General features: G+C 45.9%; 5 protein-coding genes and 1 non-coding gene across 8 annotated transcripts; 2 read left to right on the top strand and 4 right to left on the bottom strand.

Annotated features, from left to right (window-relative positions):
* Positions 1 to 686: 686 nt before the first annotated feature.
* Positions 687 to 2,603, bottom strand: LOC4334391 (glucan endo-1,3-beta-glucosidase 8). The gene is made up of 2 exons (XM_015775108.3): positions 2,024 to 2,603; positions 687 to 1,933 (listed from the first exon to the last, which is right to left on the bottom strand). The coding sequence occupies exons 1-2, from the start codon at positions 2,383 to 2,385 to the stop codon at positions 820 to 822; spliced, it is 1,476 nt and encodes a 491-aa protein (XP_015630594.1). The 5' UTR covers positions 2,386 to 2,603; the 3' UTR covers positions 687 to 819.
* Positions 2,604 to 4,594: 1,991 nt separating this feature from the next.
* On the bottom strand, positions 4,595 to 4,665 carry TRNAG-GCC (transfer RNA glycine (anticodon GCC)). The gene has a single exon. It is a non-coding gene; the product is annotated as a tRNA-Gly (tRNA).
* A 1,443-nt stretch (positions 4,666 to 6,108) lies between these two features.
* Positions 6,109 to 9,303, top strand: LOC4334389 (replication factor C subunit 5-like). Its single transcript, NM_001402293.1, has 11 exons — positions 6,109 to 6,288; positions 6,404 to 6,514; positions 6,616 to 6,648; positions 6,990 to 7,158; positions 7,251 to 7,432; positions 7,831 to 7,967; positions 8,086 to 8,184; positions 8,358 to 8,427; positions 8,512 to 8,586; positions 8,827 to 8,872; positions 8,983 to 9,303. The coding sequence occupies exons 1-11, from the start codon at positions 6,205 to 6,207 to the stop codon at positions 9,039 to 9,041; spliced, it is 1,065 nt and encodes a 354-aa protein (NP_001389222.1). The 5' UTR covers positions 6,109 to 6,204; the 3' UTR covers positions 9,042 to 9,303.
* Positions 9,304 to 9,399: 96 nt separating this feature from the next.
* On the bottom strand, positions 9,400 to 15,928 carry LOC4334388 (BTB/POZ and MATH domain-containing protein 5). 3 transcript variants are annotated; one of them, XM_015775113.3, is made up of 4 exons: positions 15,403 to 15,928; positions 12,199 to 12,574; positions 11,832 to 12,105; positions 9,400 to 9,887 (listed from the first exon to the last, which is right to left on the bottom strand). In XM_015775113.3, exons 1-4 carry the CDS (start codon positions 15,861 to 15,863, stop codon positions 9,862 to 9,864), a joined length of 1,137 nt encoding a protein of 378 aa, XP_015630599.1. In that variant the 5' UTR covers positions 15,864 to 15,928; the 3' UTR covers positions 9,400 to 9,861. The 3 variants fall into 3 exon arrangements, with proteins under 3 accessions (XP_015630599.1, XP_015630597.1, XP_015630598.1); XM_015775111.3 differs by having other exon boundaries at positions 9,400 to 9,867; XM_015775112.3 differs by lacking the exon at positions 15,403 to 15,928 and adding an exon at positions 13,636 to 14,259 and having other exon boundaries at positions 9,400 to 9,867.
* A 1,071-nt stretch (positions 15,929 to 16,999) lies between these two features.
* On the bottom strand, positions 17,000 to 22,342 carry LOC4334387 (probable zinc metalloprotease EGY1, chloroplastic). Its single transcript, NM_001418766.1, has 10 exons — positions 21,838 to 22,342; positions 20,704 to 21,174; positions 20,465 to 20,608; positions 19,801 to 19,902; positions 19,091 to 19,302; positions 18,599 to 18,649; positions 18,444 to 18,513; positions 18,096 to 18,164; positions 17,524 to 17,574; positions 17,000 to 17,434 (listed from the first exon to the last, which is right to left on the bottom strand). Exons 1-10 carry the CDS (start codon positions 22,246 to 22,248, stop codon positions 17,276 to 17,278), a joined length of 1,740 nt encoding a protein of 579 aa, NP_001405695.1. The 5' UTR covers positions 22,249 to 22,342; the 3' UTR covers positions 17,000 to 17,275.
* A 2,144-nt stretch (positions 22,343 to 24,486) lies between these two features.
* Positions 24,487 to 25,672, top strand: LOC136355697 (uncharacterized). Its single transcript, XM_066308520.1, has 2 exons — positions 24,487 to 25,265; positions 25,360 to 25,672. Exons 1-2 carry the CDS (start codon positions 24,487 to 24,489, stop codon positions 25,670 to 25,672), a joined length of 1,092 nt encoding a protein of 363 aa, XP_066164617.1.
* Positions 25,673 to 25,963: the final 291 nt, after the last annotated feature.

The following is a 25,963-nucleotide window of genomic DNA, read 5'->3' as shown; positions in this document are numbered from 1 at the left end:
TAAACTTGCTCTGATGCAGCTCCATCTTTCAGGCACTAATTTATTATAGTTGGTTAGCTCGCACTACACATCTGCATGGGAACTAGTTATTTTTGCCAACTTGCAATGAAGGAAAAGTTGTGCATCTAGACCATGTTATACTGGATCCCGGAGCCATGTGTTCGCTGCATCTTGGATTTGCATTCAAATCATCTACTAGTATATACTAATAATATACTCCCTCCATCCCACAATATAAGGGATTTTGATTTTTTGCTTGCAACGTTTGACCACTCGTCTTATTTAAATTTTTTTTGCAAATATAAAAAATGAAAAGTTGTGCTTAAAGTACTATAGATAATAATCTATAAAGTAAGTCATAAATAAAATAAATAATAATTTTAAAAAAATTTGAATAAGACGAGTGGTGAAACGTTAAAAAAAAAACTCAAAATCCCTTGTATTATAGGATGGAGGGAGTAGTAACTCTATAACGTAATCTATAACGTAAAGGTGACCAAATCTGGATCAATGATAATTAACATACTCCATGATACTATGATGGTGCACCCCCATTGTATCTGATTGAATATCTTCCCCTTTTTTTTTCGAACTATCTGATTGATTATCTGAAAAAACCACACTCGATTAGCCATCGAAATCAACTTCTAATTTGCAATCTTATGTCGCCATTTGAGCACATCAAGTTTGTGAAAATTATCTCAGTATGTATATACTGAAAACGTATCTCCAGTACAAAGGCTTTACTAATTACTAACAACACCAAGAATGCTGCAACAAAATCAAAAGCCTGTGTAATATAACTGCAGTAGATCAATGCTAATGCAGCAAGAACAAACGGAACAAAGCCAGCAGCGCTAGCACGGCGGCGCCGGCTCGCCGCCGGTGACCCGCCGAGGTGGCGGCGATCTGTATTGTGAAGTTGCAGGCCGGGGTGGAGGGGTCGGTCTGCGTGGGCATGGCGAGCCCCTGGAAGTCGCAGGCGTCGTCCTTCTGGTTCTGAACCTGGAAGTAGGCGTTGAAGGCGTAGGAGGCGTTGCCATTGGCGTCCATGCCGGCGCAGGTTGAGCCGTAGCCGAGCGCCGTGCAGTCGGCGAAGGTGCAGGCGAAGTTGATGTTGTCGGCGAGCTTGCTGGTGTCCTTGGCGTTGGTGTTGATGACGCACCACGTCCTGGGCAGGTACGTCACGCCCTTGGCCGGCACGAGCATGGTGTTCTGGCCCTGCCCGGTGAGGTCGACGGGGTACTTGGGCTGGCCGTCGAACCGGAGGATGCCCCAATGGCGCTCGAAGTCGCCCGGCGCCACGCTCTTGGCGTCCTCGTCGAGGAGGCCGAAGAGGTAGACCTCGATGTACTGCCCCGGCCGCGCCGGCGTGCCGGCGTTGGCGGCGAGGCGCTTGAGGAGGCCGTTGTAGAAGCGCTGCGCGTAGGTGGCGGTGGCGTGCTTGTCGCCGTCGGTGGGCCAGCCGACCTCGCCGACGACGATGGGCATGTCGCCGTGGCCGACGCCCTTGAGCGCCGCCACCAGCGTGTCGAAGTTGGCGTCGAACACGTTGGTGTAGGAGATGCCGTTGTCCACCACCGGCGTCGCGCCGCCGTCGAAGAAGGCGAAGTCGACGGGGAAGTCGTCGTTGAGGTAGAGGCTGATGAAAGGGTAGATGTTGACGGTGAACGGCGCGCTGTTGTTGGCCAGGAACTGCACCATCTGCGTCATCAGGTCGGCGATGTCGGCGCGGAACCGCCCCGCCGACGGCACCTGCTGGTCCTGCGGCGAGTCGTATACGTCGGCGTTGAGCGGCACGGTGGCCTTGATGCTGTCGCCGAGGCCGGCGTCGTTCAGCGCGTTCTGGATGTTCATCAGCGCCGGCAGCGTCACCTTGTCGAACGTGCCATTGTATGCCGCCAAGAACGGCTCGTTCCCGACGGCGACGTACCTGCACAAGAACCTCACACAAGTCACATCACCACGCCACGGGCGGCGGCGCCATGAACGGCGGCGAGGGCGAAGCAGAGCAGCGGCTCACTTGATGGTGACGCCGCCGTCGAAGTTGTAGCGGGAGACGTTGCGGCGGACCCACTCCTTGGCGGTGTCGTAGTCCGTGATGGAGTCGAGCATGACGTTGGGGATGGCGACCATGACCTCGATGCCGGTCCCGGCGAGCGCGCTGAGGGTGTCCTGGTCGGCGTCGAACAGCTTCACCTTCTTGATCCCATTGTCCTGGAGCAGCTGCGCCACGATCTTGGGCGGCAGCGGGTGCGACGCCTGCGTGCCCCAGTTCATCCCCAGCGCCTCCGCCGCCGGCAGGACACCGCCGGACCACGACGCGGCCGCCGCCATTGCCACCATCGCGCCGAGCCACCACTGGAGCACGGCGAGATCCGCCATTCCGTTCCTCCCAATCGCAGCAGGCGATTTATACGGCCTCCTGGATGATTGGGAATCCAAGAATTGGAACCCAACCAAGAAGCTCCAAAGATCTCCCGATCCGAACAGAGGCAAGCTCGATCAAAACACCAACCAATGGCGGCCTATGAAAGAATGAACTGAAATCCTATAAACCAAAACGCGGAGCTCGAACAAGCCAAGAAATAGCAATGGCGCCTGACCACAACCTGGAGGTGGAGAGCTGAAATACAACACCGGAAACGCGGTTACTTCTCACTGGCAACTGCCGCCCATTTACGAAAAAAACAGCACGGGAAAGCGGATGAATTCACGTGTAAACGCTGCGAATTCCAGCAACCAAATCGGAGTAAATGTATCAATCCCCAGGGACAGGGACGGATGGGAGAAGAAGAAAAGAAGAAGAAGAAAGCCGCGTAACTTTCCGACCGAACCAAGCAAAAAGACGGTGACGGATTGATGGGTACACGGGGAGCCGACGCGATCGAGAGCATTAAACTGTTGAGATTTCCGCCGCCGCCGCCGACGAGGAGAAGACGCGGCGGGGCGGTGGATTGATGGATGGATGGGATGGGATGGAGTCGTGGTGGTGGTGAGGACTGATGAGGAAGAAGTGGAGGAGGTAGTAGTGGAGGGAGGAGGGGCGTTTTGGTAATTTGAGTGGGCGCGGGCGTTGCGGTGCGGGAGGAGGACGTGGCACGCGGTTCGGCGGTTGACTGGTGGAGCCCACGTGGCGCGGGCGGCGAGCCCTCCAGCCAATCCACTACCCTAAAAAACAGAAAAAAAATCACGAGATTTATTATTTTTTTTCGAGTAGAAACTGTTCGTTTGAAATTTTCAATGATTAGTATAGTGTGAGATTTGTACTCCAGATCTGTATGATTGAAGCATTATATATATATATATATATTTTAAAATAAAACCTGGATTTTGTGGTGTAGTGGGAAAATGGACGAGAAGGGAAGGGGGACAAACGCAGGAATGGCCGGTGGTTTTGCCTCGCCGGGATTCGTCGCGTCCAAGCTTTGCTCGGCTCGCCGGTCCATTCGCCCGTTACTCCATGCGCATTTACCAAAACGCCCCTGGTTCGAAATGGCAACTTGCCCCCAGGCAGGCACACCACGATCTGGTACTACTAAACCCCCGGCATTTCGCACATGTCTCCACGCGACGCACACCACCCCCACGACTCGTGCCACGCTTGGGTAGGCCGGCCCATGCGACCAATCTTTGCGTCGCTACGCTAACTATTGTATATGTGCTGGCATCGTATGAGCCCGACACGTGGCACCAAGAGTCGTGTTCACATCCTCTATCGTAATGACACTGTCCTCTATCATAATAACACTGTCATCATAAATACTGATACATGGGATAATACAAGATGAAACATACATAACAATGACTATAATAATAGTGATATTGGCCCTGTTTGGATACAAGGGATATTTTTTTTAGCCCTCTCTCAAATAGCTCAAAAATATCCAAAATGGTGAGTTATTTGAGGGCTATTTGGAAATAACCCATCCAAAAAAAACTATCCCACCCAAGAGGTACTAATTGGGGCTATTTCGGGTGGGACCCACTAGAAAAATGTCTTTTCTCTCTGTCTCTCCATGGAATATACATTAAAGGTCAAATAGCTCTCAAAATAACCCTTGGATCAAAACAGCTTATAGCTATTTTATTGAATGGCTAATTTCTTGTGTAAAAAATAGCTTTCAAAATAACTCTTGGCTATTTTTTCAATAAGTACATTATAGTGGAGGATCGTACCATGCGGCAGTCGTACTCGTACCATGCAGGTTGGTTCTAGCGGTGGTTGGGGAAGCGTACCGTGCATCGCAGCTGAGCTAAGCTAAGCTGAAAACGCGGCGAAGGCAGAGACGTGCCGACCACAACCAGGTGATCGAGGTGAGGTGCACATGATCAGTCATCATCAGCAAGAAAATGCAGGTGGTTACCACGAAGAAGCGGATCAGTGGATTCAGAGCGAAGAAAGGGGCCGGATCAACGCATCGTGGCTGGGGAAAATGGTGTCGTACAGTTAATCGGTTGGAGATAATCGATTTGGACGGCCATCGCCTGATGACCATTGATCCCCTCTGCAATAGCGAGTGATCGACAGTATTGAGATTTTGAGACTGGCAGGTAGGGCAAGGAAAAAAAATGCAAAGAATATCAAAATATTTGCACCAGCCGGGAATCGAACCCGGGTCTGTACCGTGGCAGGGTACTATTCTACCACTAGACCACTGGTGCCTTGTTGATAGATTTTTCAATTAACAAGTTCTAATCCATTTCATTCATTCTTCGTTACACTACGCTCTGCAATCTGCAGGGACTTTGAAGCCATCGTCTTCTACTATTCCCTGTTCTTCTGTTACTCGCTCCGATGACTTATTACTACTCCTAGTATTAATGATGCTTCGAAATCAAGCAACGGTCGGCAGTGTAGTTACTGCTACTGCCACAAGGTAAGCTCACACACTGCACAGCAAAGCACAGGTCTCTGAAGCGATGAAGTCTGAACTAGGAGTAGTGCACTAATTGAGCCGTGCAACGTACAAAATCGTCAGTGCAGTGCAAAACTATTTGGACAGATGCACTTGCGCAGCGTTACTTTTGATTTCCCCCGGTCGTTTCACAGCGCCAACAAAATCTTTCTCCGCATGAAGAACATGACAGCTTCTTAGCATATAATTAATTGATTATTAACTAAACTAACTTGAACAATGAATTAACGTCATATTTTAAAGTAATTAATCTATAATTTTTAATAGAAAAATATCATTTGGCAGTTTAAGAACCGTGTGTGGAAAATAACGAGGTAGATGTTGAGAATATGTACTAGCTGGGTTTGTATAATTGTACCACTGTACCCAGCACTACAAAGTGTCTGGTTTGTACTCCTACCATTGAGTACAGCAGTGAATATTACTGTACCTTCTGCTTTTGTACCAAAAGTGTGTTTACTACCCTAATTAAGGGTCTTTTTGGATTCTTACCATTGTTAGCCTTGCCAACTTTTGAGCGATGGCAAGATTCCGCTCTTGCCATTTTTTTTGGCGAGGTGATTAGGTCAAAGTTCTGTTTGATGCTAACGGCTGTGTTCGGAGGTAGGTGTCGAGAACCCATCTCCCATGCACACGGAAAACGGAGCAGTTTATTAGCGCGTGATTAATTAAGTATTAGCTATTTTTTTTAAAAAAATGGATCAATATCATTTAGCAGTTTATAAAACATGCGCGCGAAAAACGAGAGTGGAGGGTTGGGAACTTGCTCTTACAAACACACCCTGTTGAAAACCAAATGAATACCATTTCTTTTTTTGCAACACCGATATTTTGTTATGATTGAGACTGACAAAGAAACAAGCACAACAATATTTCTGTTTTGGATCATAAGGCCTAGTTTAAGAGAGATTAAGATTATAAGAAACACCTGATAAAAATGTTTTAATTCATTTTATGGACTCTGAAACTACAACTTTTCATAATTTAAGATAAAAAAACTGGATTATTTGAATAGTTTTTGATTATGGGAGAATCTTGGCGTGCCAGGAGCTTTACGACCATGCCCCAGGTCAAAGCACGCAGCTTAAACGTACCCACTGACATGCTGGACCCACCTGTCAGAAACCCTCCCCCCATCGCTGACGCGCGAGGCCGCCGCATACCCTCCCTCCCGCCCCAAATTCCCGCCAATCTCTCCCCGCTCCCCTCTCGAGCCGAACCCCAAATCTCTCTCTCCTCTCTCTCTCTCTCTAGCAGCGGCGGCGGCGGCGGCGAGGCGAGGAAGATGCTGTGGGTGGACAAGTACAGGCCGAAAACCCTAGACAAGGTCACCGTCCATGACCAGGTCGCGCAAAACCTCAAGAAGCTGGTAGGCTCCCCCCCCCTCCCTCGCGACGCCCGTCTCCGGCGACCCACCCTAGGGTTTCGCCGCCCTCGTGCTGTTCTGATGGGGGTTTGGTTTGTTTTTGTTTTTTTTTTGTCAGGTGGCGGAGCAGGATTGCCCGCACCTGCTCTTCTATGGGCCGTCGGGGTCCGGGAAGAAAACCCTAGTCATGGCCCTCATCAAGCAGATGTTCGGCGCAGGCGCGGATAAGGTCTCATTTTGTAATTAATTTGTTCTTTTTAATTCTTTGTGAGATCTTCTCCTGTTTCTGGTGGTGACGTTTTTTGTGCGGTTTGATTTGTTCGCTTGCAGGTGAAGATGGAGAACAAGACATGGAAGATCGATGTGAGTCATACCACATTTTCTTAAGCCCATCTTTTTCTTCGCTCAGTATGTGTCCTTAATTCCTTATTGCACAATATGTGCGGAGTAGTATTCAACAACTCACTGAGAAGTCCTGAGTGATGCCATTGTTACTGCCTATGCCCCTGTGCCATGTAAATTACAAGTAGTAATTAGTAATTGCCCTATCCTTTTTGTGCTTATGCTGAACACTGAGCTAAATGACAGAAAACTATTAAATTTGGAATTTGGATAGATAATAGTGTTGTGTGATAGTACTATGTAAGGTGCCAGTTGGAATTCATGTATAATGTTAAGACTGGGGTGGTATTTCCTTTCCCCAGACTGGGTCGAGGAATATTGAGATAGAACTGGCAATGTTGTCGAGCGCCCACCATGTGGAGATGAACCCCAGCGATGCTGGGTTTCAGGACAGGTATGTTGTTCAGGAAGTCATTAAAGAGATGGCGAAGAATAGGCCAATTGATGCCAAGGGCAAGAGAGCATTTAAAGGTAGGTGCTTTTCTCCAAATTACATTATGGCCATGCAAAAGTTAGCATATTTCTTTCAAAATTTACTAACTATATTTCACATAAACTTGCAGTCCTTGTCCTTAATGAAGTCGACAAGCTCTCACGAGAAGCCCAGCATTCCCTTCGTAGGACAATGGAGAAGTACAGTGCATCATGCAGGCTGATATTGTGCTGTAATAGCTCATCAAAGGTGACAGAGGCTGTAAGGTCTCGTTGCTTGAACGTGCGAGTGAATGCACCCAGTGAAGACCAGGTTAGTGATGAATGTCTCAGTTGTCATATTTAGTGTCGCAACTCACTGGTTTATGCATTTCATCAATGGCTTGGGTTACTTGTTTGGTGCTACAACGTCGCATAGGGGAGTTCTGAAATATCAGTGATTCTTTACCAGCTGATTTTTTGTGTTAAATTTGTTGGTAGGTATGTTCCTCATTCTGAGTGTGGCACATTGCATGTGTAAAATTAGACTTCTATCTGGGACTGTTTGGATGTTTTATCTAAGGTTCAACTGTAAGCTTTTGTGGGAAAAATCTTGGATGACAGTTGAAGAAAGTGTTGATATTGCAGCTACTTCGATACAGTTTCCATTATTCCCTGCCTGTTAAAATGTCTTTGTACGTTTATGCTCCTGAAAGTATGATTATTTTGCAGATCGTCCAAGTTCTGGAGTTCATTGGGAAGAAAGAAAATCTGCAGCTTCCATTTGGATTTGCTGCTAGGATAGCAGCACAATCGAACCGTAACCTGAGACGAGCGATACTGTTTTTTGAGACCTGCAAAGTCCAGCAGTAAGCCTGTCTGCGTTAATATATTTCTGCCGTTCCCTTCTTACCTGTTTCCCTACGTCCTTCACCAGTTACATCTGTATTTTCCTAACCAACATTTATATTTCTTTCTGAATTGCAGATACCCATTTACATCAAATCAAGTAGCACCTCCTCTTGACTGGGAGCAATATGTGTCAGAAATAGCAGCTGATATCATGAAAGAACAAAGCCCTAAAAGGTTCATCATGTTTCAACTCCTGTGGCTTTATTGTTCCTGTAGGATGCTAATGATATTATTCTGTCTTCTGTTGTTTTTTTATTGCAGTACATATTTACATTGTGAAATATGTGAGTATCATGGGTTCACTACTTCACTTGATTTGACTTCGAATTTTAAATTCAACATTTCAGGCTATTTGCTGTGCGCCAGAAGTTCTACGAATTACTTGTGAATTGTATCCCACCTGAAAGCATCTTAAAGGTGATAGAATGCCTCCATAGTTCTGTTTAATTTTCCTCGTTCTGTTTTGTCTCACAAGCTGAACTTGTAACTTTAATATTGCAGAAGTTGTTGGCGGAGTTACTGAAGAAATTAGACTCTGACTTGAAACATGAAATTTGTCACTGGGCTGCACACTATGTGAGTAAATAAGCATGGAACACTTCTGCCACTGTTTTAGTAGTTCGATATGTTCTTCCTCCAATAAATATGGAACACTTCAACTATTTTTTTAGTTCCATATATTCTTCCTTCTTCCTTTGTTCGAGTAGATTTCAGTACACTTCGCAGTACTAGTTTTTCTTAGTTTTGATTCCTAGTTTGACCTTTGCTGTCAATCTTTCGATAAATCTTGGTGTTGAGCTGTTTCCATGTTTGCAGGAACACAAGATGCGTCTTGGGTCCAAGGCCATTTTTCACCTAGAAGGTACCTGCTGTTTTCCATTTCTTCTCTTGCCTGTGCTGTACAAGCACAATTACAGCAGCATATACACCAGTGCTCGTACTGACATCAAATACCCCCACACGTTTCTGCAGCTTTCGTCGCCAAGTTCATGAGCATCTACAAGGAATTTCTTGTCTCTACATTTGGCTGAGCATCTACAAGGAAGCTGCTGCATGTCCATTTCCGGCAACACAAGGATGTTGGGAAACTCTCCATGCTAGCCATCTTGGCCAATGTAATCGGTTCGATCAACGCAACGGGATCAAGTTTGTAGCAGGTTTATGTGAGTGACATTGAGCTGGCCTTTTGTGTTTGTGCATCTGCTCGTTTCCGCAAGATCTGACGCAACTACTCGAAAGCCAAAAACATGCTTAAATGATTCGGTCGAAATAGAAAGACATCGGTAATCTTGGTACAAGAACCACGCTATCCAGTTCGATGCAACAATTCGATCTTTGGATCTGTGACGAAAGCTAGCATACGATGCACGCTATTCAGTCAGATCAGCAGGCTAAAAACTGAAGTTTATAAATTGCAAATCGAAACTAGAATAGCTGACTACTGACTACACATCACTGTCTCAGATCACTAAACATAATCCCTTCCATCTGCGGAGCTACTGCCCAAACCAGCTATTGAAATTTGAACGAATGTAGGGGTAGTATAACAGACTGATGCTATTATTTTAAATGTCGCCACAAACCAATTAGCCGTCCCATTTGTACAGCAGCAATTCGCTTACACAGTTACACTTTAAAACAAGCCGCTTTTGGCATAGCAGTGGCTGGGTGTTCAGACCCTTGGCCTCACCCTGCGCCCGCTGGTATCGCCGCCATCCGAGAGCTGCCCCCACACGCTCTGGCTCTTCCCTCCGCTGCTGCATTCCTCCTCACACCCGGCGACCGTCCTCAGTATCTCCGATTGCAGCGCGGGGCAGTTGTCTTTGAGGTAATCAAACCCGTCGGTCCGGATTACAGCTGCAGATACATAAGGGCATCTGGAATGTTATAACAGTTCAACGCACTTAATTGAGATCCACCAAGAAACAAACGTGTAAAAAATGGAGGGCATGCGAAGTAAGTTTTTTCTTTGTTTCTTAGCAGTAGCGCAAAAGCCAAAAATGGAATTACTGAAAGTAGTAGGATGGTGTAATATATTGAATCTTGATGGGATTATTAAGACGGAAAATTATGAAGATTGGCTTGAGCCAACTACTTCATTGTTCATGCTAGTGGTCTAACTAGGGACATATCCGGTGAGAACCATCAAATAATTGAAAACCCGTGAAAACCATATCTAAAAGTTTTGTAAATTCATGAAATAATTACTAGAGATAGGTATAGACATGAAATACATTCATACCAAATCTCAAGTCCAAACTCAACTTCATTTGAGAGAAACAAAAAAGACAAATTTGAGGTGAATAGTGTTTTTTTTTCTCTCAAATGAAGTCGAGTTTGGACTTGAGATTTGGTATGAATGTATTTCATGCCTATACCTATCTCTAGTATTTTTTTTCATGAATTTACAAAACTTTTAGATATGGTTTTCACGAGTTTTTACTTATTTGATGGTTTTCACTGGATATTCCCCCGTCTAACTAATAGGCCAGTTAATATGCTATTTACAAAAACACAACTATGCTAGTCATGAGTACTCCCTCCGTCCCAAAATATAAACATTTTTGGACTCTGACACGATCTCTGAGATGCTACTTTGACCCAACAATATCTATAGAAGATTTTTTAAATAAAAAGAATTGCATATTAGATAGTTTGTTTAATGATAAATCTAATAACATCAATTTTACATGATTGATCTTTTTTATATTTTTGCTATTAATAGTCAAAGTTTAAAATGTTTGACTTGTCACTATGCTAAAAATGCTTATATTTTGAGACAGAGGGAGTATATAGATACACCTTTTTCGTACTGACTATGCTAAAAGAACATCAAATCAAACGCAACATATATGGTATTCTTCCATGGGTATTTGCAGTTGAGGTGCATGTAAATGTATGTGCAAGCATTTAGGGTACGTTTGGATCTTCAGCAGAAACAGGTTTGGAACTACCAACATAAACTAGTTTTTGAGGGCCAACTAGCCTGATTGAGCCAAAAAGTCCTTGCCCAGGAAGGAGAGCCAAATCGACTCGCCTTCGACAGCAAGATCACCGCGTGCAGTGAAACAGAGGACATGTGCGTTCAAAAAAGAAAGATTGTGCAGCAATCCAACTAACTAGACAGTCAAAGCAAATTAACTAAACAATTAGCTAAAGCAAACATAGCCATGCCCATGTGGGCTAGCTCAGCTAGCTGGGATATGTCCTAGCCCAGCGAGGAACCAAACATACCCTTACTAACCCTTGCCTTGATGTACAAACCAGTTTGGCATAAAGGGGAACTTTTAGTGGGCATCTGGAATGTTATAGGGGGCTCCACCTAGAACAAATGTGTACAAAATTGTGGGTATGCAAAGTATTTTCTTAGTAGCAGTACAAAGCCAAAAATGGAATTACAGAAATTTGTAGGATGAAGTAGTCTCTTGATGGGATTATTACGATGGTCTATGCAGTATCAGTCGATATAAAAGAAGGAAATGGATGAAGATTGAAGATTGGTTTGAGCAGACTACTTTATACTAGTTCATAGTGCAGAAACTCATAGCTCAGGTGACATGTTATTTACAAACCGTAGTCTGCTAGGAATGAACATATACATAGTAGTGCTACAGTTCAGCATAAAGGGGAACTTCTGGTGGACTAAACATGCTCAAAGCCTCATACTCATGTTATTCATAGAATCAAATCTAGCCTGCTGTCATGTAGAATACTTATTCAGATTTTACTCTTTATAGAAAGGGCAAAGCTGGAAAGGGGCAAAAATTTAATAGTTCTATATAAGATGTGATGAATCTAACTTGCATGTGAAGTATTTTTACCTGAAAGATTTTCAGCAGCAAATTTTAGGCAAACAGATTTAAGCTCCATAGCATGATGTCGGTCAGCCAATGCTAGGGTAGTTGCCACAGAGTTTACAGAAATATGCTTGCACAAGTAAGATTCACACAATAACCGTAGTCTTGGCAACTCATATCTGTCAGCAGCAGCCAATAATTTCCCAGCTAAAGTATCAAAGATAGAGCAGTCCGAGCTTGATGCAGACAACTCATCATCACCAACAAGATTGTCCCTGTACATAAAATGAAGCACAGCCTGCAACAGAGAATGTTTGCATAAGATAAATTATCCAAGTTTGTGAACTGTGAAATAAAAAAGGTTATGATCAGTAAAGAAATAGAAATACACCTTGAACACTTTTGGCTCCATGTCATCAATGACAATCTCTTTGATTTCATTGCTAGTATCAACTTCATTCTTCTCTTCATCTGATTCATGCTCAAAAAGTTCAGATCTGAAAAAGGAAGATCGGGCAGCCAAGACCAACTGATGGGCATGAAACTTTTCTCCTGCCACATTACATATAACATCCACACCCTCCTGATTGTCCAACAGTGTCCCAAAATGGTAGCCTATGTCAGATTCTGGAACATGTATCGAATGTGGCTTTGAGTAATCCATAGTAGATACCACAACACCCACAGTACAATTTATCTTTAAGCAATCGTCTTTAAGAAAATCCGATGTCTCAAGAGCAGTCCGCCGAAAGAACCTTTTATAACCCCTGAAATAGAGATCAAGATGAAAAATAAAGCTAAATTGAGTACAGTTTTGCTCAAATCTGAGAAGAAGGATTGTCATTACTAACTGCTAATCTTCACTCCGAAGTAAAATTGGCCAATAGCCGAATGCATTTGATGATACAATTTAATTTTTTTTATGGACATGACAAAAAGCAACACTGTTAACATCGATGCATCTAACCCATCATATGACCAGCTCTTGTTAACAAAATCAGCATACTTCAATCAATTCATAAGGGATGTTACTGTTCTCCCAATCTTTTGGATAGTTGAGGTCATATCTACCCATACTACTTACGTATTCTAAGAAGAGCCTAGCTTATTATTAATGGTGTAGTTCAGAGATACTACTAAAGTTGAACTATTATGGAAATTGTAGTAAATGTGGAAGCACAAGGTAATGTGTTAGTGTGTTCTTCTACAAAGATGCATATGGAAACTGAACAGGATATTGGATGCAAATATAGCAACCGTTTAAATGATATCGTAAAAAAATCATATTGAGAACATCAGAACAAATAGAATCCCATAATAATGAGTTTGCCAAGGATAGATAATACACCACAAATTTATAGATTGATTCCTGCATTACCAAATTCATTGCTGAACCAAAACAAACACCCAAATTGAAAATCGTCAAATCAGGTAACACGTAAATGACCATACACAGCGGAGTTCTGGTCTATTTACTGACAAATAACCCTGCCAACATCGCCAACTACATCCAAATTAAAACCAAACCGGTAAGGGATGAGAATACGAGACACCCTGAGTTACTGTTTCAGAAGGAGTGAGGAGGGAAGCTACAGGGAGGAGCGACAACTGATTTACCACATGGAAAATACCAGCACACCTAAATCGAGCAACGTCAAACCAGGCAACCGTCGAACAAGTGGTATTTTCGATCTAAATGCTGAAAAGCACCGTACAACTGCCATTTCCGTTCAATAAAAATCCAATCGAGCGTTAATAAGAGCAGGAAACATCCTGGCACTGATTGCTCTACAAGGAAGAGGGAGAGGGAGGGAGAAGATTGGATTACCACATGGAGCCGCGATTCTTGAGGGTGTAGGGGCTAGACTCAAGGGAGCGGTCGAACTGGGAGTGCCCCTTGTGCTTGGCCTTGCCGCTCTGGTCGAGGAGCTTGAGCTCGAAGAGGACGCGGACGTCGATGCCGTCGGAGATGAGCGCAATGAAGACGGAGATGTAGGCGGAGTTGTCCTCAGGGTTCTTCCCGTCAGGATAGAAGTAGATCGCCCACTGGCACCCTCCCACCGTGAACGTCTCGCTCGCGATGTACTTCCCAATCCCCATCCCCTTCGCCAACGAGTAGCCCTGGATCACGAACATGTGCGACCCGTTCACCGTCTGCATCACCGACCGTGAGCTCGTCGGTGACGGTACGATGTCCCGCCCCACCCCCACCTCCGTCGCGGAGCCCACGTGCACCGGGGATGCGTCGCCGCCAATGCCCCCGCCCCCGGCGCCCTCGTCCTCCATGGCGACGAAGAGAGACGCGATCTAGGGTTTGGAGCGGAGAGGAGGCGGCGCGGTGGCTTTGCGAAATGGGGATTTTGCTTGGAGGCGAGGAGAGCTAAGTTGACTTATAGCAACACACAAGGAAGGGGAGGGGATAAGCGAGGAGCGGGTGGAATGGAATTGCTGCCTGATTTGAGGTGAAACGGGCCACATTAATTGATCCCAACCAAATTACGTCGAGTTGCTAATTTTAACTCTACCGGTTTAAGTTAGGCCCTATTTGCTCTTTGCCTTTTTGTTTTGGGTTTGAGATGAAATTAAGCCAAATCCTGGAAATTTAGGAATAAGCACTGCTACACATGCTTTAATTTTTTTTATGAAAATCTTACCAACAAAGTTCTTAACCGTTTGATTTAATAATTAGTAGATGGCAGCTATAAGAAATCTAAATTTATTCACAGCGTGCCCCATTGGTGTTTGTAAAAGTTTGGTAAGAACAATTTTGTATCCATAGCCTTTCCCTTTATGAAATTAAACTGCAGCGTGTAAATGCACGTGAACTATGCCAAATCACAATCAATCTCAATAATCAAACTTGCCATTAGGATTTGTACTACGAGTTATGCTACATTTTTTGGATGGGTATTTCTTTTACTGGGAGAGCAGGAGGAAGTATACTGATTTGGCTTGGTATGCTTAAATCAAACAAATACCCTGTAAGAATGTTCTCGTCTTTGTGTGTAAAAAACACAAGGCAGCAAGACCCAGCAACAACAAATTGTACATGCTTTATTGCCATCAACAACTAGCAGTCACTATTGTGCCAAAAAGGAACAAGTAAATTCATTGCCGAACCAAACAAACACCCAAATCGAAAATCGTCAAATCAGGTAAGACGTAAATGGCCATACACAGCAAAGTTCTGGTCTATTTACTGAAAAATAACTCTGCCAACATCACCAACTGCATTCAAATTGATACCAAACCGGTAAGGGGTGAGAATAAGAGACACCCTGAGTTATTGTTTCAGAAGGCATGAGGAGAGAAGCTACTGCAGGGAGGAGCACGATAACTGATTTACCATATGGAAAATACCAACACACCTAAATCGAGCAACGTCAACCCAGGTAACTATCGAACATGTGGTATTTTCGATCTAATTGCTGAAGATTACCGTACAACCGCCATTTCCGTTCAAATCAAAATCGAATCGGGCGTTAATTAAGAGCAGGAGACATCCTGGCGCTGATCGCTTCAGAAGGCGACGTGGCGGGAAACACTACTACAGGGAGAGTGAGGAGGGAGAGGGAGAGGGAGAGGAATGGATTACCACATGGAGCCGCGATACTTGAGGGTGTAGGGGCCGGACTCGAGGGAGCGGTCGAAGTGGGAGTGCACCTTGTGCTTGGCCTTGCCGCTCTGGTCGAGGAGGGTGAGCTCGAAGAGGGCGCGGACGTCGGTGCCCTCGGAGGCGAGCGCGATGAAGACGGAGACGTAGGCGGAGTTGTCCTCGGGGTTCTTCCCGTCGGGGTAGAAGTAGATCGCCCACTGGTACCCTCCCACCGTGAACGTCTCGCTCGCGATGTGCTTCCCCACCCCCATCCCCTTCGCCAGCGAGTACCCCTGGATCACGAACCTGTGCGACCCGTTCACCGTCTGCGTCACCGACCGCGAGCTCGTCGGCGACGCCGCGATGTCCCTCCCCGCCCCCGCCATCGCCGCGGCGGAGCCCGCGTGCGGCGGGGACGCCTCGCCGCCTCCGCCTCCGCCCCCCGCGTCGTCATCCTCCATGGCGGCGAAGAGAGAGATAGCCTTTGCTAGGGTTTGGAGAGGAGAAGGAAATGGGGATTTTGCTTGGAGGCGAGGCGAGCTAAAGCCTAAGCTGTTATAGCAATAGCAGCGCACGGGGAAGGAGAGGCGAGGAGGAGCGGGTGGAATGGAATGGAAAGGAAAAATGTGGAATGGAATTGCCGCCTGATTTGAGATGAAACGGGCCGCGTTTAACTGTTCCCAACCAAACTACGCCGAATTGCTAATTTTTACTCTACCGGTTTGTTAGGCCCTGTTTGCTCTTTGTTTTTTCGTTTCGGTTTTGGGTTTGAGATAAACTTAAGCCAAATCCTGGAATTTTAAGAATAAGCATTGCTACCTACTTCAAACGAAACTCTTACCAACAAAGTTTTTAAACGTTTGGTTTAATAATTATATGATAGTTATAAGAAATCTAGATTTACTCACAGCATATCATATTGGGGTGCTCGTAAAAGTTTGGTAAGAATAATTTTGAATACATAACCTTTTGCTTTAATAAATTAAACTGTAGCGTGTAAATGGACATAAAATTTAGAGAACCTTTACAGTACAATATATTATTATATTGTCAGCATAAATGGTTTAACGTGTAGGTTGATTTGGTCTTCCACTTTAGTTCAATACATCGGATACATATATGAGAGACCGATGCTCAGTACATAATTTGAAAGGGTAAATTTGTTCCCTTTTTTTTGTTATTCTAGTCAAATTGTGTTGCCTCCACGTGTGTCTTTATCAAATGGTGGTCAGGATGCTTCTCCCCTAATACTATAATATCTTTCTTTTTCAGTTTTCTATCAATTCCTTACATATCCTTCTTTATACTGCCTCTTCTTTATACTGCCTGTATATTATACCGTAAAAGTTCTCAAAATTTGTGCCAAATCAAACATGCCATTAGGTTTTGTGTTACTGAGTTGTGCTACACTTTTTGGATGGGTATTTCTTTTACTGGGAAAGCAGGAGGAAGTATACAGATTGGCTTGGTATGCTTAAATCAAACAAATACCTTGTAAGAATGTTCTCGTGTTCGTGCGTAAAAAGAACCACAAGGCTGCAAAAACCAGCAGCAAGAAATTGTACATGCTTTGTCGCCATCAACTAGCAGTCAATATCGTGCCAAAAAATAACAATTAACATTCAATATTACTGTAGTTGCGTCTAAAAGAATTACTGTACATCAACCTTCAAAATTACTGTATTTTGAACAAACGGCAATATTTCGGATGCACAACTGCTCTGGCCATAGGAAGGAAATGGCTCATCTCAGTAGGTCAACATTTCACTTAGAAGCGGAATTTCGCACGCCTTTACAACAATTTCACTATGGATACTACAAGCGCATACAAAATTGACTTGCATCATGGCCTAACTCTACCGGTAAGTTCATCTCAGAAAGAAGTCACAAGTCCTACACCTAGGTCCTCTGCAAGTTCATCCCAGAGTGGAATGAGAGTCAATACAACAAGAAACACTGAAACTATCAATGCTGCTCTCCTCCACGTTCCGACATCGCTCACATCATTCAAGCAGGGCTTTTCAGGTGTTCTCTGAGCAAAAATAACCAAAAGACATAAATAAGTCTGAGCGTAAAACATTGATTCTCACAATGTATCTCCGAATCATCAGCATGCTTTACCTGACATATTAGCACGTATAAGCCCCAAGGAAGAGATAGTGGCCCCCCAAGCTGGGAAAAAGAAGAGGCATTAGAACTGAATACAATACATAGTAGCAGTACATAATGTTCAAGGTGAGGGCAAAAATTAAAATATCAAGAAAATTGCACGCATGCAGCTTAGGTCAGATCTCAAAAAGTCAAAAGTGAAAACAACCTAGTACCAAGTCCGATTGGTTCTTCAAATGTTTGATCATCTTGCTTTTCGTTATAAGTGCAACAGGAAAAAGTATCATCTTGCACCATGGATTGAATTCATATGAACTAAAAGGTTTAAACAAGACACGCATAACTAAAAATGAATCCAGACATTCGTAGTCTACTTGGCATTGTAAATTTCTCTTCGACATGTCAAGTTTTCACAGAACTGTACAAATCATAACTGATACACATAGAACATTTGGTGTTTAGTTGCAATAAACCACAAATACTTGTATGAGCTTTACATATGGATGAAATGTTTTGTCATAGAGGTCTGTACTGTGACAGAAACTCTACAGCCAAATATCAAACTGCAAGATAGACTGGCTTACCACCCCGAGTCCAAGCAATGAGTATGTTGTCAAGCCAAATCCAAACAACGCATCCTTGCCGAAAGCACCCTGTTGCAAATATCACTGAACTTTAGGCATGCTTGTTTCTTACAGAAGCTAGAATCTTTGCAGATAAACTATCATGTCCTTTCCAAGCCATAGGTTAAGCATCAGAAGTTCTACAGAGATTAATGATTATCTATTGCTAAGTTAATTTAGGTTGAAACCTGGAGGCCTGATAAAAAAATGCACTGGAACCTCAAGCTAGTCAATAACTTATTGACAGTATTTTAGAAAGGAATTAAGGAACAGTGATGATATTAATAAAAACAACTACAGTAATTTTACCTGTAAAGCTCTTCCACCATCAAGACATCCAACAGGAAGCATATTAAAGGCAGTAGTCGTTAAACCACACCTACAGAATTTGCAGGAAACAAGATAAGATTATAATTGCTATTTGCTTGGTTACAACGTCAAGGACTTAGTGCAGGGTACTTTACCAGCCTGCAATCACAAGAGGGTGGATAGCAACTGTAGCAGCATGCATAGCTCTGTAGATCAATTTATGTCCATTAGAAGGATAAGAGTTGCGGACTAAAACTTTTGAGACATATAACTGAATAAATAAAGTAGAATACTTCAACTAATATCACAATGATGTTCATAAATGGCGATGTTCATAAAATATCCTATCATGTGTATCTGTCTATAGAATTTGGAGGTCTGGGAAAGTATATTTCACATGAGCTGATCCAGTGAAAAAATTCTCTCAAAATTAGCAGTGAAGTTTTGACTTAATCTGGTTTGTATTTGTAAGATCAAAACAGATTGTGGAGAATATGAAAATAACAAAAAAAAAGAGTCCTGAAATGGTATCTATAGGTCTTATATAGCACAAGAGACTGAACGAAAAGGTGCAGGTATCACAATGGAACTAAGGCATGACGAAATTAAAATATAGTTAAATGATAAAAATATCAAGTATCAGAGACCTGTAGCCAAGTGTTGCTCTGCTAACAAGTCCGAGCAACAAGGAACCCTGGAATAGCTTGCTAGGTACTTCAACTAAATCACTTGCCCCAGCAGGATTTGAGGAGAGCAACAAGCCTACAGAGAACATTGAGAAAGAAAGTGCAGCTCCAGCAAGAGGACCAGCCATTGATATGTCAAACATTGTCTTCTTATCCGGCAGAATGGATTTGAACTACAGGATGGATGACAACAATAAGAGGAGCTCATATCTAGTAGTTAAAAAGAACCACACGCCGCTCATACTAGACTTCTACAATTTAGTGCATAAAAACAGAAATACGAACAGAAATGCAACAGAGGACCCAAAAAAATCAATTGTTGCAGTGACATTTAGACTCTAGTGCCTTCTTTAGCATCACTCTGTCGTACTAGAGCTAGAAGTGGCCGAAAAAACAGTATCACTGCTATGGCATGACTTTAGTGAGCTTGATATTATCTAGTGAAATAGAAATATAAGCAGGGATGTTTTTGAAAAGGAGGCATATGCTTTCCTTGGTATCATGTTTATAGGTGGTAAATCAAAGTACATGCGAAGTCCAATATATTATCATTTATCAAGCTGTGTAGCTTGCTCATGATCAACAATCAATATGCAATAATGCAATTACAGCACAATGTCATCCCAGATTTTCATCAGCAGTCAAAACTAATTCTTTTACTTATTACTAACCTGAGTAATTGCGCCAAAAGTTCCTAGAGTGAAGTTCGGAATGAAGAAAGGAATGCTTAGTTTAACCTTCTTTGGAAATGCTGCCAAAAAGTGACCAACTTCCTGCATACAGAATGCAACATGGTAGGTTTTGTCAACTAAAAAAAAAGAACAATTCACAAACAGCAATTCAAACAGATATAAACTAACATGGAAACAATGGACCCTCTGGTACCACCATCTACCTATGTTCGGACCAACATTCAATTGTTACCATCATGCTTGTTGATTGGAAAGTTTTGTTCAAACTAATCAAGGTATATGATTAAATTGCACAGTAATTATCCAGTTTTGATTATTATACAAAGCTCTATGCAACAATGTTTCCATATTTGAATACAGTGCAACTCTAGTTGAATAGCACATCCGAACCAATCCAACTCAGGAAGAAAGATGTGTTTAACCCCTAGCCCCATGCTAAACAAATATTAGAAATCAGTGTAATTCTGATCAGTTTATTAATCAAATTGGAACATGGCAGGAGAAGCTATCGTGCCAGTTTCACAATATATCTGAAATATTAAACTAGTCTAAAAGGTGTGTTGTTGTTCAAATGGCTTCTTTAGGAGTTAAAAGACTAGAAGATAGATACATAGTTGCTCAACAGACTGAGGGAGTGAATTACATGAAATAGTTGGATAGCCAAGACACCATAAGCCACCGGCAAAGCTGATTCCACAAATGGAAGTAAGAGTTGCATATCAGGTGGGGGTCCAGTAGCATTTGGATCAGTGAAATATGTAACAATCTCTGGTGGAAGACTGCTAATCTGCACGACACATACCATTTATTAGAGACTTGGCATATAATGATATGTTGGTATTAAGATGTGGCAAGCATATAACAAACAAAGAGTAGGTATACCTTTGATGCAATTCCTAGCTCAACACAAGAGAACACAGTTAGAAGGAAAAGTAACAGTGAAATGACATATTGCCACAATGTAGTAGGTCCAGGTTCTGAAACTTCTCTTCTGAGCAAACCAAAACTAACACGTGGTCCTCCACGTGGGTCTTCCCCTTCTGAATTGGGCTCCTCCACCATAAAAAGATTGTATTTGTCACCTGTGAGTTCACGTAACTGCTGTTGAAGTTTTGCAAATATTTCTTCTCTCTTCCCTCGGAGGTTCCCAATAAAAAGGACCCCTTCCCCAAGATCACCAAAAGGTTCTTCTCTTGTCAACCAGAATGTTGTGTAGCCGAAAAGTTTTTCCTTAATAGCCTTGACATCAGCTGAATCAACTTTTTCGGGCCCTAGGAGTTCCAATAACTTTACTGTGTCGATGTTATCAACACTGAAGCTCAAAAATGGTGGCTCATTGGATATACCGGGTGTCTGAAAAAATGGAGATGTGATAAATATATTTGAGAGAACAAATGGCCATGCTCATGATATACAGATATATTTCACAGGTTAAAAAGAACATGGATGTGTGTCTTCTTAAGAAAAAGGTAAAGACAAATAAGTGACGCATTATTGTTAAGTTAATTGAAAAGTACGAGATTGATGACAAAACATAAACCACTTGTTATGGTCAAGTTATTGTAAAACATAGCAGAGACAACTAGTGCTAGAATACCCAATGATTAATGAAGGGGGGCAATCTGCATTAGAGCAGCTCTGTAGTTTGATAACCAAGAAATCAATATAGAGGTTTCATCCCCGCGTTTCTCACTAGTAACTAGTGAATGTCTTTCCTGACATACTGATAGTAAAATTGCTACTTTTAGTGGAAATGGATAATGTGCCATACTGCCATCAATCTAAAACTCTACTTGTACGGAGTTCTGCCACCCACTCGATCAAGTTTGGTGTTCGGAATAGAAGTAAACGAGCCAATAAAGTTACCATTCCTACTATATTCAACAAAAATTCAGTATTATGATGCTCCCTGCACCCGACCGAAAGTCTAACTACATCTCCAACTGCAATACAATACTCCATCAAAATGCTCAAAAGCTAATCAACGAGTAATCAGCAAACCACAGCACGCCTTACCCCTGACGACGACGACGAGGACGAAGAGAAGCTACCGGAGCGGGTCCGCTCGGATCTCATCTCCTCCACCGCGCCACCTACCTTCGCCTCCGCCGCCGCCGCCGCCTCCTCCTCGCCCCGCTTCTCCCCGTCCTCCCCGCCCGTTCCTCCGCCGCCACCCCCGCCCCCACCCCCTCCCCCGTCGATGGAGAAGCACCGCAGCCGGTCCTCGCACCGCCTCAGGGCCCTCAGCCCAGACTTGGGTCTCCACTCCAAGCCGCATGCCGCGCCCCTCGAGCAGCACGCGGCGGACGCGGGAGAGGGTGAGGGCGTCGCCGCCGCGGGGGACCTGGCGGGCCTGGGGAGGCGGAGCCGGGAGGCCGTGAGGTGGACCATGGGGGAGCTCGCGAGCGCCGCGGCGGCGGCGGCCATGGGCGGCGGGGCAGAGTGGAGTAGAGGTCGCTGTGGTGATGACGTGGGTGGTCGGAGGCGGGAGGGGGAAACCAGCTGCGGAAAGGATAGGGGTGGGGAGGGGGCGGGGGCCACGGTTTCGGTTTCCGCCGTGGGTTGGGTTTTGCACCGGAAATATCTGGAAAAAAATCTACTCCGGTTGGATTCTCGTCTGGGTCGGCCGGCCTGGCCTGGCCTGGCCCAACTCAATGTTGCATTTGGGTGCGTCATCTTCTCACACTTGGCATTTCAGCCCTGATTGTCACATATACAGATCTCACGTTTACGGAAGATTTAAAGTTTATATAAGTTAAATTTTATAGGAAAAAGTACGAATTACACTCCCGAACCATTGTTGTCGACCGAATTACCCCTTGAATCCGAAAACCAAACATCGTTCATCCTGAACTTTTAATACCAGACGAATTACCCCCATCGACACAATCCAGAGTAGTTTTGTCCTACGTGGCGTACCCATGACAATCCAGTCAGCATTTTATTTTTTTAAAATGGTGGGACCCATATGTCATACCCCTCTTTCACTCTTCCCTCTCTTCACACACTCTCTCTCTCTCTCACGGGCACCGCGCAAGGCATGAGGTGGGCGGCGGCGCAAGATGGCACGGGCGGGGACGAGCGGCGGGCAGTTGGCACGCACGGCGGCGGTCGTGGCCGGAGCTGCGTCGGCAGCAAGGTCACCGAGCTGCACAACGACTTGGCCACCATGAACACCCTCCTCCACATGCAGTCCGAGGGCGACGACGGCGTCGTGGACCACTTCGTCATGGAGTGGAGGAAGCAGCTCCGTGAGCTCGCCTACTACTCGGAGGACTGCATCGACCTCAGCCTCCTCCATATCAGGTGTCGCCTCGGCAACAGCGCGCAAGCCAGGCTGAGGCACCTGCTCGCCGGCGAGATCGCCGCCCTTCACGCCCGCGCCGCCGCCTATCACATAGTCCTCTTCCTCTCTCTCTCTCTCTCTTCACTCTCTCTCTCTCTCGGGGCGGCGCGTAGGGTAAGAGGTGAGTAGCGGCGCAAGATGGCGCGGGCGGGGATGGGTACCAGGCCGAGATCGACAGGCTTCCGCCGTTGCAGTTCCCGCCGCACGACCACGACCTCGTCGCCGCCTATCACATAGTCCTCTTCCTCTCTCTCTCTCTCTCTCTTCACTCTCTCTTTCTCGGGGCGGCGCGTAGGGTAAGAGGTGAGTAGCGGCGCAAGATGGAGCGAGCGGGGACGGGTACTAGGCCGAGATCGACAAGCTTCCGCCGTTGCAGTTCCCGCCGCACGACCACGACCTCGTCGCCGCCGCCGCCTCGTCCATGGCACCACCGTTCGCGAACGGAGGCGAGCACCACGGCGCCGCGGCCACGTCGTTGATGCGGGCGGGGACGGGCGGCGGTGCTCGCTCATGGCGATGGCGCGGGCACGGAGGGCGGTGATCTCGTCGGTGAGGCGGCAACGAGGGAAGAGCGTGGCGAGCAGGTGCCTTAGCCTGGCGAGCGCCGTTGCCGAGGCGGCACCTGATCCAGACTGCATGTGGAGAAGGGCCGAGGGCGCTCATGGTGGCCAAGTCGTGCACAGCTCAGTGACCTCGCTGGCGATGCAGCTCCGGCCACGACCGCCGTCGTGCGTGCCGCCGTCTGCGCCGACTGCCCGCCGCCCGTCCTCGCCCGTGCCATCTCGTGCGCCGCCCACCTCCTGCCCTGTGTGCGGCCCGTGAGAGAGAGTGTGTGTGAAGAGAGAGAAGAGTGAAAGAGGGGATATGACATGTGGGTCTCACAATTTTTTTTTAAAAAAATAAAATGTTGACTAGATTGCCACGCGTACGCCACGTAGGACAAACCGCTCCGGATTGAGTCGAGAGTGGTAATTCGTCCGGTATTGAAAGTTCAGAGTGAACGATGTCTGGTTTTCGGGTTCAAGGGGTAATTCGGTCGACCGCGATAGTTCGGGGGTGTAATTCATAATTTTTCTAATTTTATGCTACTAGTTGTTTAAAAATTAATTTTTTAAAAAATTAAAATATGAACAAAATATTTAGTCAAATATTGAGAACGTGATCTTAATTCCAGAATCATGGATTTATGAAACTAGAAATACCATATCGGACTCGGGAGTCGGAGTTCCTATCCACGTAGGATTGATGAGATTGATGATACCCATCGAAGGCGGTGCGACACCAGCGGAGTCGCGTCGCCGCGTCGCGTTCCAAATCCGATGGCGAAGCGAGCACAGTCCTCCTCCTCCGGATCCCAGCTCATCCCGTACCGGCGGCGGACCAAGCGGCCGACGAGGGAGAGGGACTGGTACAATCTCACGGACGGCCCGGCGGGGCTGATCGCCGAGCGCGTCCTCGCCGGCGACGTGGCGGATTACATGCGTTTCCGCGCCGTTTGCACCGCTTGGCGGCAGTGCTCCGCCGACCCTCGCGAACACAACTCCTTGGACAGCCGCTTCCATCCAAGGCGATGGTTCATGCTCCGGGAGTGGCCAGAGCGCGCCGCCCCTCACCGCCGGCGGTTCATCAACGCCGCCACGGGGCAGTGCGTCGCCGTGGACCTCCCGGAGATCGAGGGCCACCGCTCGTTCGGCCCCACCGCCGAGGGCCTCCTCGTCCTCGTCGACGACCGCACCCTGTTCGTCCGCGTGCTCAACCCCTTCACGCGTCGGCTCACGGAGCTCCCGTCGCTGGCCACGCTGCTACCACGGGACAGGTACCTCGTCGGCGGCGATCTATCGGTGTGCGGCGCCGGCCTCGCCGGTGGCGATGGCTGCTTGATCGCGCTCTACTTCTCCAACACCAGGAAGCTCGCCGTCGCCAAGCCCGGCGATGAGAGGTGGGCGCTGGTCGATCATCGTGTCCCTCGTCTCGCGTCATCGCTGTCATTCGCAGGCCGCTTCTACTGCGTCTCCGACGACGCCGACGCTGTCATGACGGTGAAAACCTCAGAAAACCAACCACCACGGCTGGTGGCGGCTGCCGAACTGGCAATCCAGTACTCCCCCATGATGGACACCCTCCATCTGGTCGACAATATATGGCGGAGAGCTGATGCTGGTGCACCGAAAGCACCGTTGTATATCCGCGAGCTATATCATCGGCGGCGATGACAACGAGAGCTACTACGAGATGTGGAAATGGAAGTATGAAGTGTACATTGTTGATCTGGATGCGAGGAAGACGACGCTTGTCCATGGCCTCAACGGGCGAGCCTTGTTCGTTGGCTTGTCCCGTGCATTGTCAGTGTGCCCTAAGGTGTTCCCTTCTATCAGCGCCGACACCATCTACCAGGGCTTTGAATTGGATGATAAAGAGGAAACTGAAGCCTACCATCTCACAGATGCAACCACTGAACCCTCCACCTTCACTAGAACGGATACCCTCATCTCAATCGGGCGGTAAGCCCCATCTCAATCGAGCACAGCGTCCGTCGCAGGCTAGAAGTCACTGATGTGAAGAGTTATCTCAATCGGGCAAACGGCCGTCACGAATGAATATATCTCAATCGGGCCCTAAGTAAAGCCCGTCACCGATAGCTTTGACCCAGACGACCAGTCAAACTATAGCCCGTCACAGATGACCTATCTCTATCGGGCCACAACTAGCGCCCGTCACAGATGACTACTAACCTTTATCAGGCCTAAACTAGAGCCTGTCACAGATGATACTCATCTCAATCGGGCCTAAACTATA

Source organism: Oryza sativa, chromosome 3 (assembly GCF_034140825.1).
Source record: "Oryza sativa Japonica Group chromosome 3, ASM3414082v1".
Lineage (NCBI taxonomy): Eukaryota > Viridiplantae > Streptophyta > Magnoliopsida > Poales > Poaceae > Oryza > Oryza sativa.
This window is presented reverse-complemented; position numbering and strand designations above follow the sequence as displayed.

What these genes read in the sequence shown, in the direction of transcription:
- LOC4334388 (XM_015775111.3), bottom strand. Translation starts at nt 15,863, where the DNA reads ATGGAGGATGACGACGCGGGGGGCGGAGGCGGAGGCGGCGAGGCGTCC. An exon ending in AAGTATCGCGGCTCCATGTG is followed by an intron (nt 12,575 to 15,402) that starts GTAATCCATTCC and finishes TCTCTATTTCAG; the next exon opens with GGGTTATAAAAGGTTCTTTC. An exon ending in TGCTGCTGAAAATCTTTCAG is followed by an intron (nt 9,868 to 11,831) that starts GTAAAAATACTT and finishes ATGTATCTGCAG; the next exon opens with CTGTAATCCGGACCGACGGG.
- LOC4334391 (XM_015775108.3), bottom strand. Translation starts at nt 2,385, where the DNA reads ATGGCGGATCTCGCCGTGCTCCAGTGGTGGCTCGGCGCGATGGTGGCA. An exon ending in GACGGCGGCGTCACCATCAA is followed by an intron (nt 1,934 to 2,023) that starts GTGAGCCGCTGC and finishes GTTCTTGTGCAG; the next exon opens with GTACGTCGCCGTCGGGAACG.
- LOC4334387 (NM_001418766.1), bottom strand. Translation starts at nt 22,248, where the DNA reads ATGGCCGCCGCCGCCGCGGCGCTCGCGAGCTCCCCCATGGTCCACCTC. An exon ending in CCTCTTGTGATTGCAGGCTG is followed by an intron (nt 18,514 to 18,598) that starts GTAAAGTACCCT and finishes CAAATTCTGTAG; the next exon opens with GTGTGGTTTAACGACTACTG. An exon ending in CATTGCTTGGACTCGGGGTG is followed by an intron (nt 17,575 to 18,095) that starts GTAAGCCAGTCT and finishes TCTTTTTCCCAG; the next exon opens with CTTGGGGGGCCACTATCTCT.
- LOC136355697 (XM_066308520.1), top strand. Translation starts at nt 24,487, where the DNA reads ATGGCGAAGCGAGCACAGTCCTCCTCCTCCGGATCCCAGCTCATCCCG. An exon ending in GCTGCCGAACTGGCAATCCA is followed by an intron (nt 25,266 to 25,359) that starts GTACTCCCCCAT and finishes TATATCCGCGAG; the next exon opens with CTATATCATCGGCGGCGATG.
- LOC4334389 (NM_001402293.1), top strand. Translation starts at nt 6,205, where the DNA reads ATGCTGTGGGTGGACAAGTACAGGCCGAAAACCCTAGACAAGGTCACC. An exon ending in ACAAGACATGGAAGATCGAT is followed by an intron (nt 6,649 to 6,989) that starts GTGAGTCATACC and finishes TCCTTTCCCCAG; the next exon opens with ACTGGGTCGAGGAATATTGA. An exon ending in AAAGAACAAAGCCCTAAAAG is followed by an intron (nt 8,185 to 8,357) that starts GTTCATCATGTT and finishes TCAACATTTCAG; the next exon opens with GCTATTTGCTGTGCGCCAGA.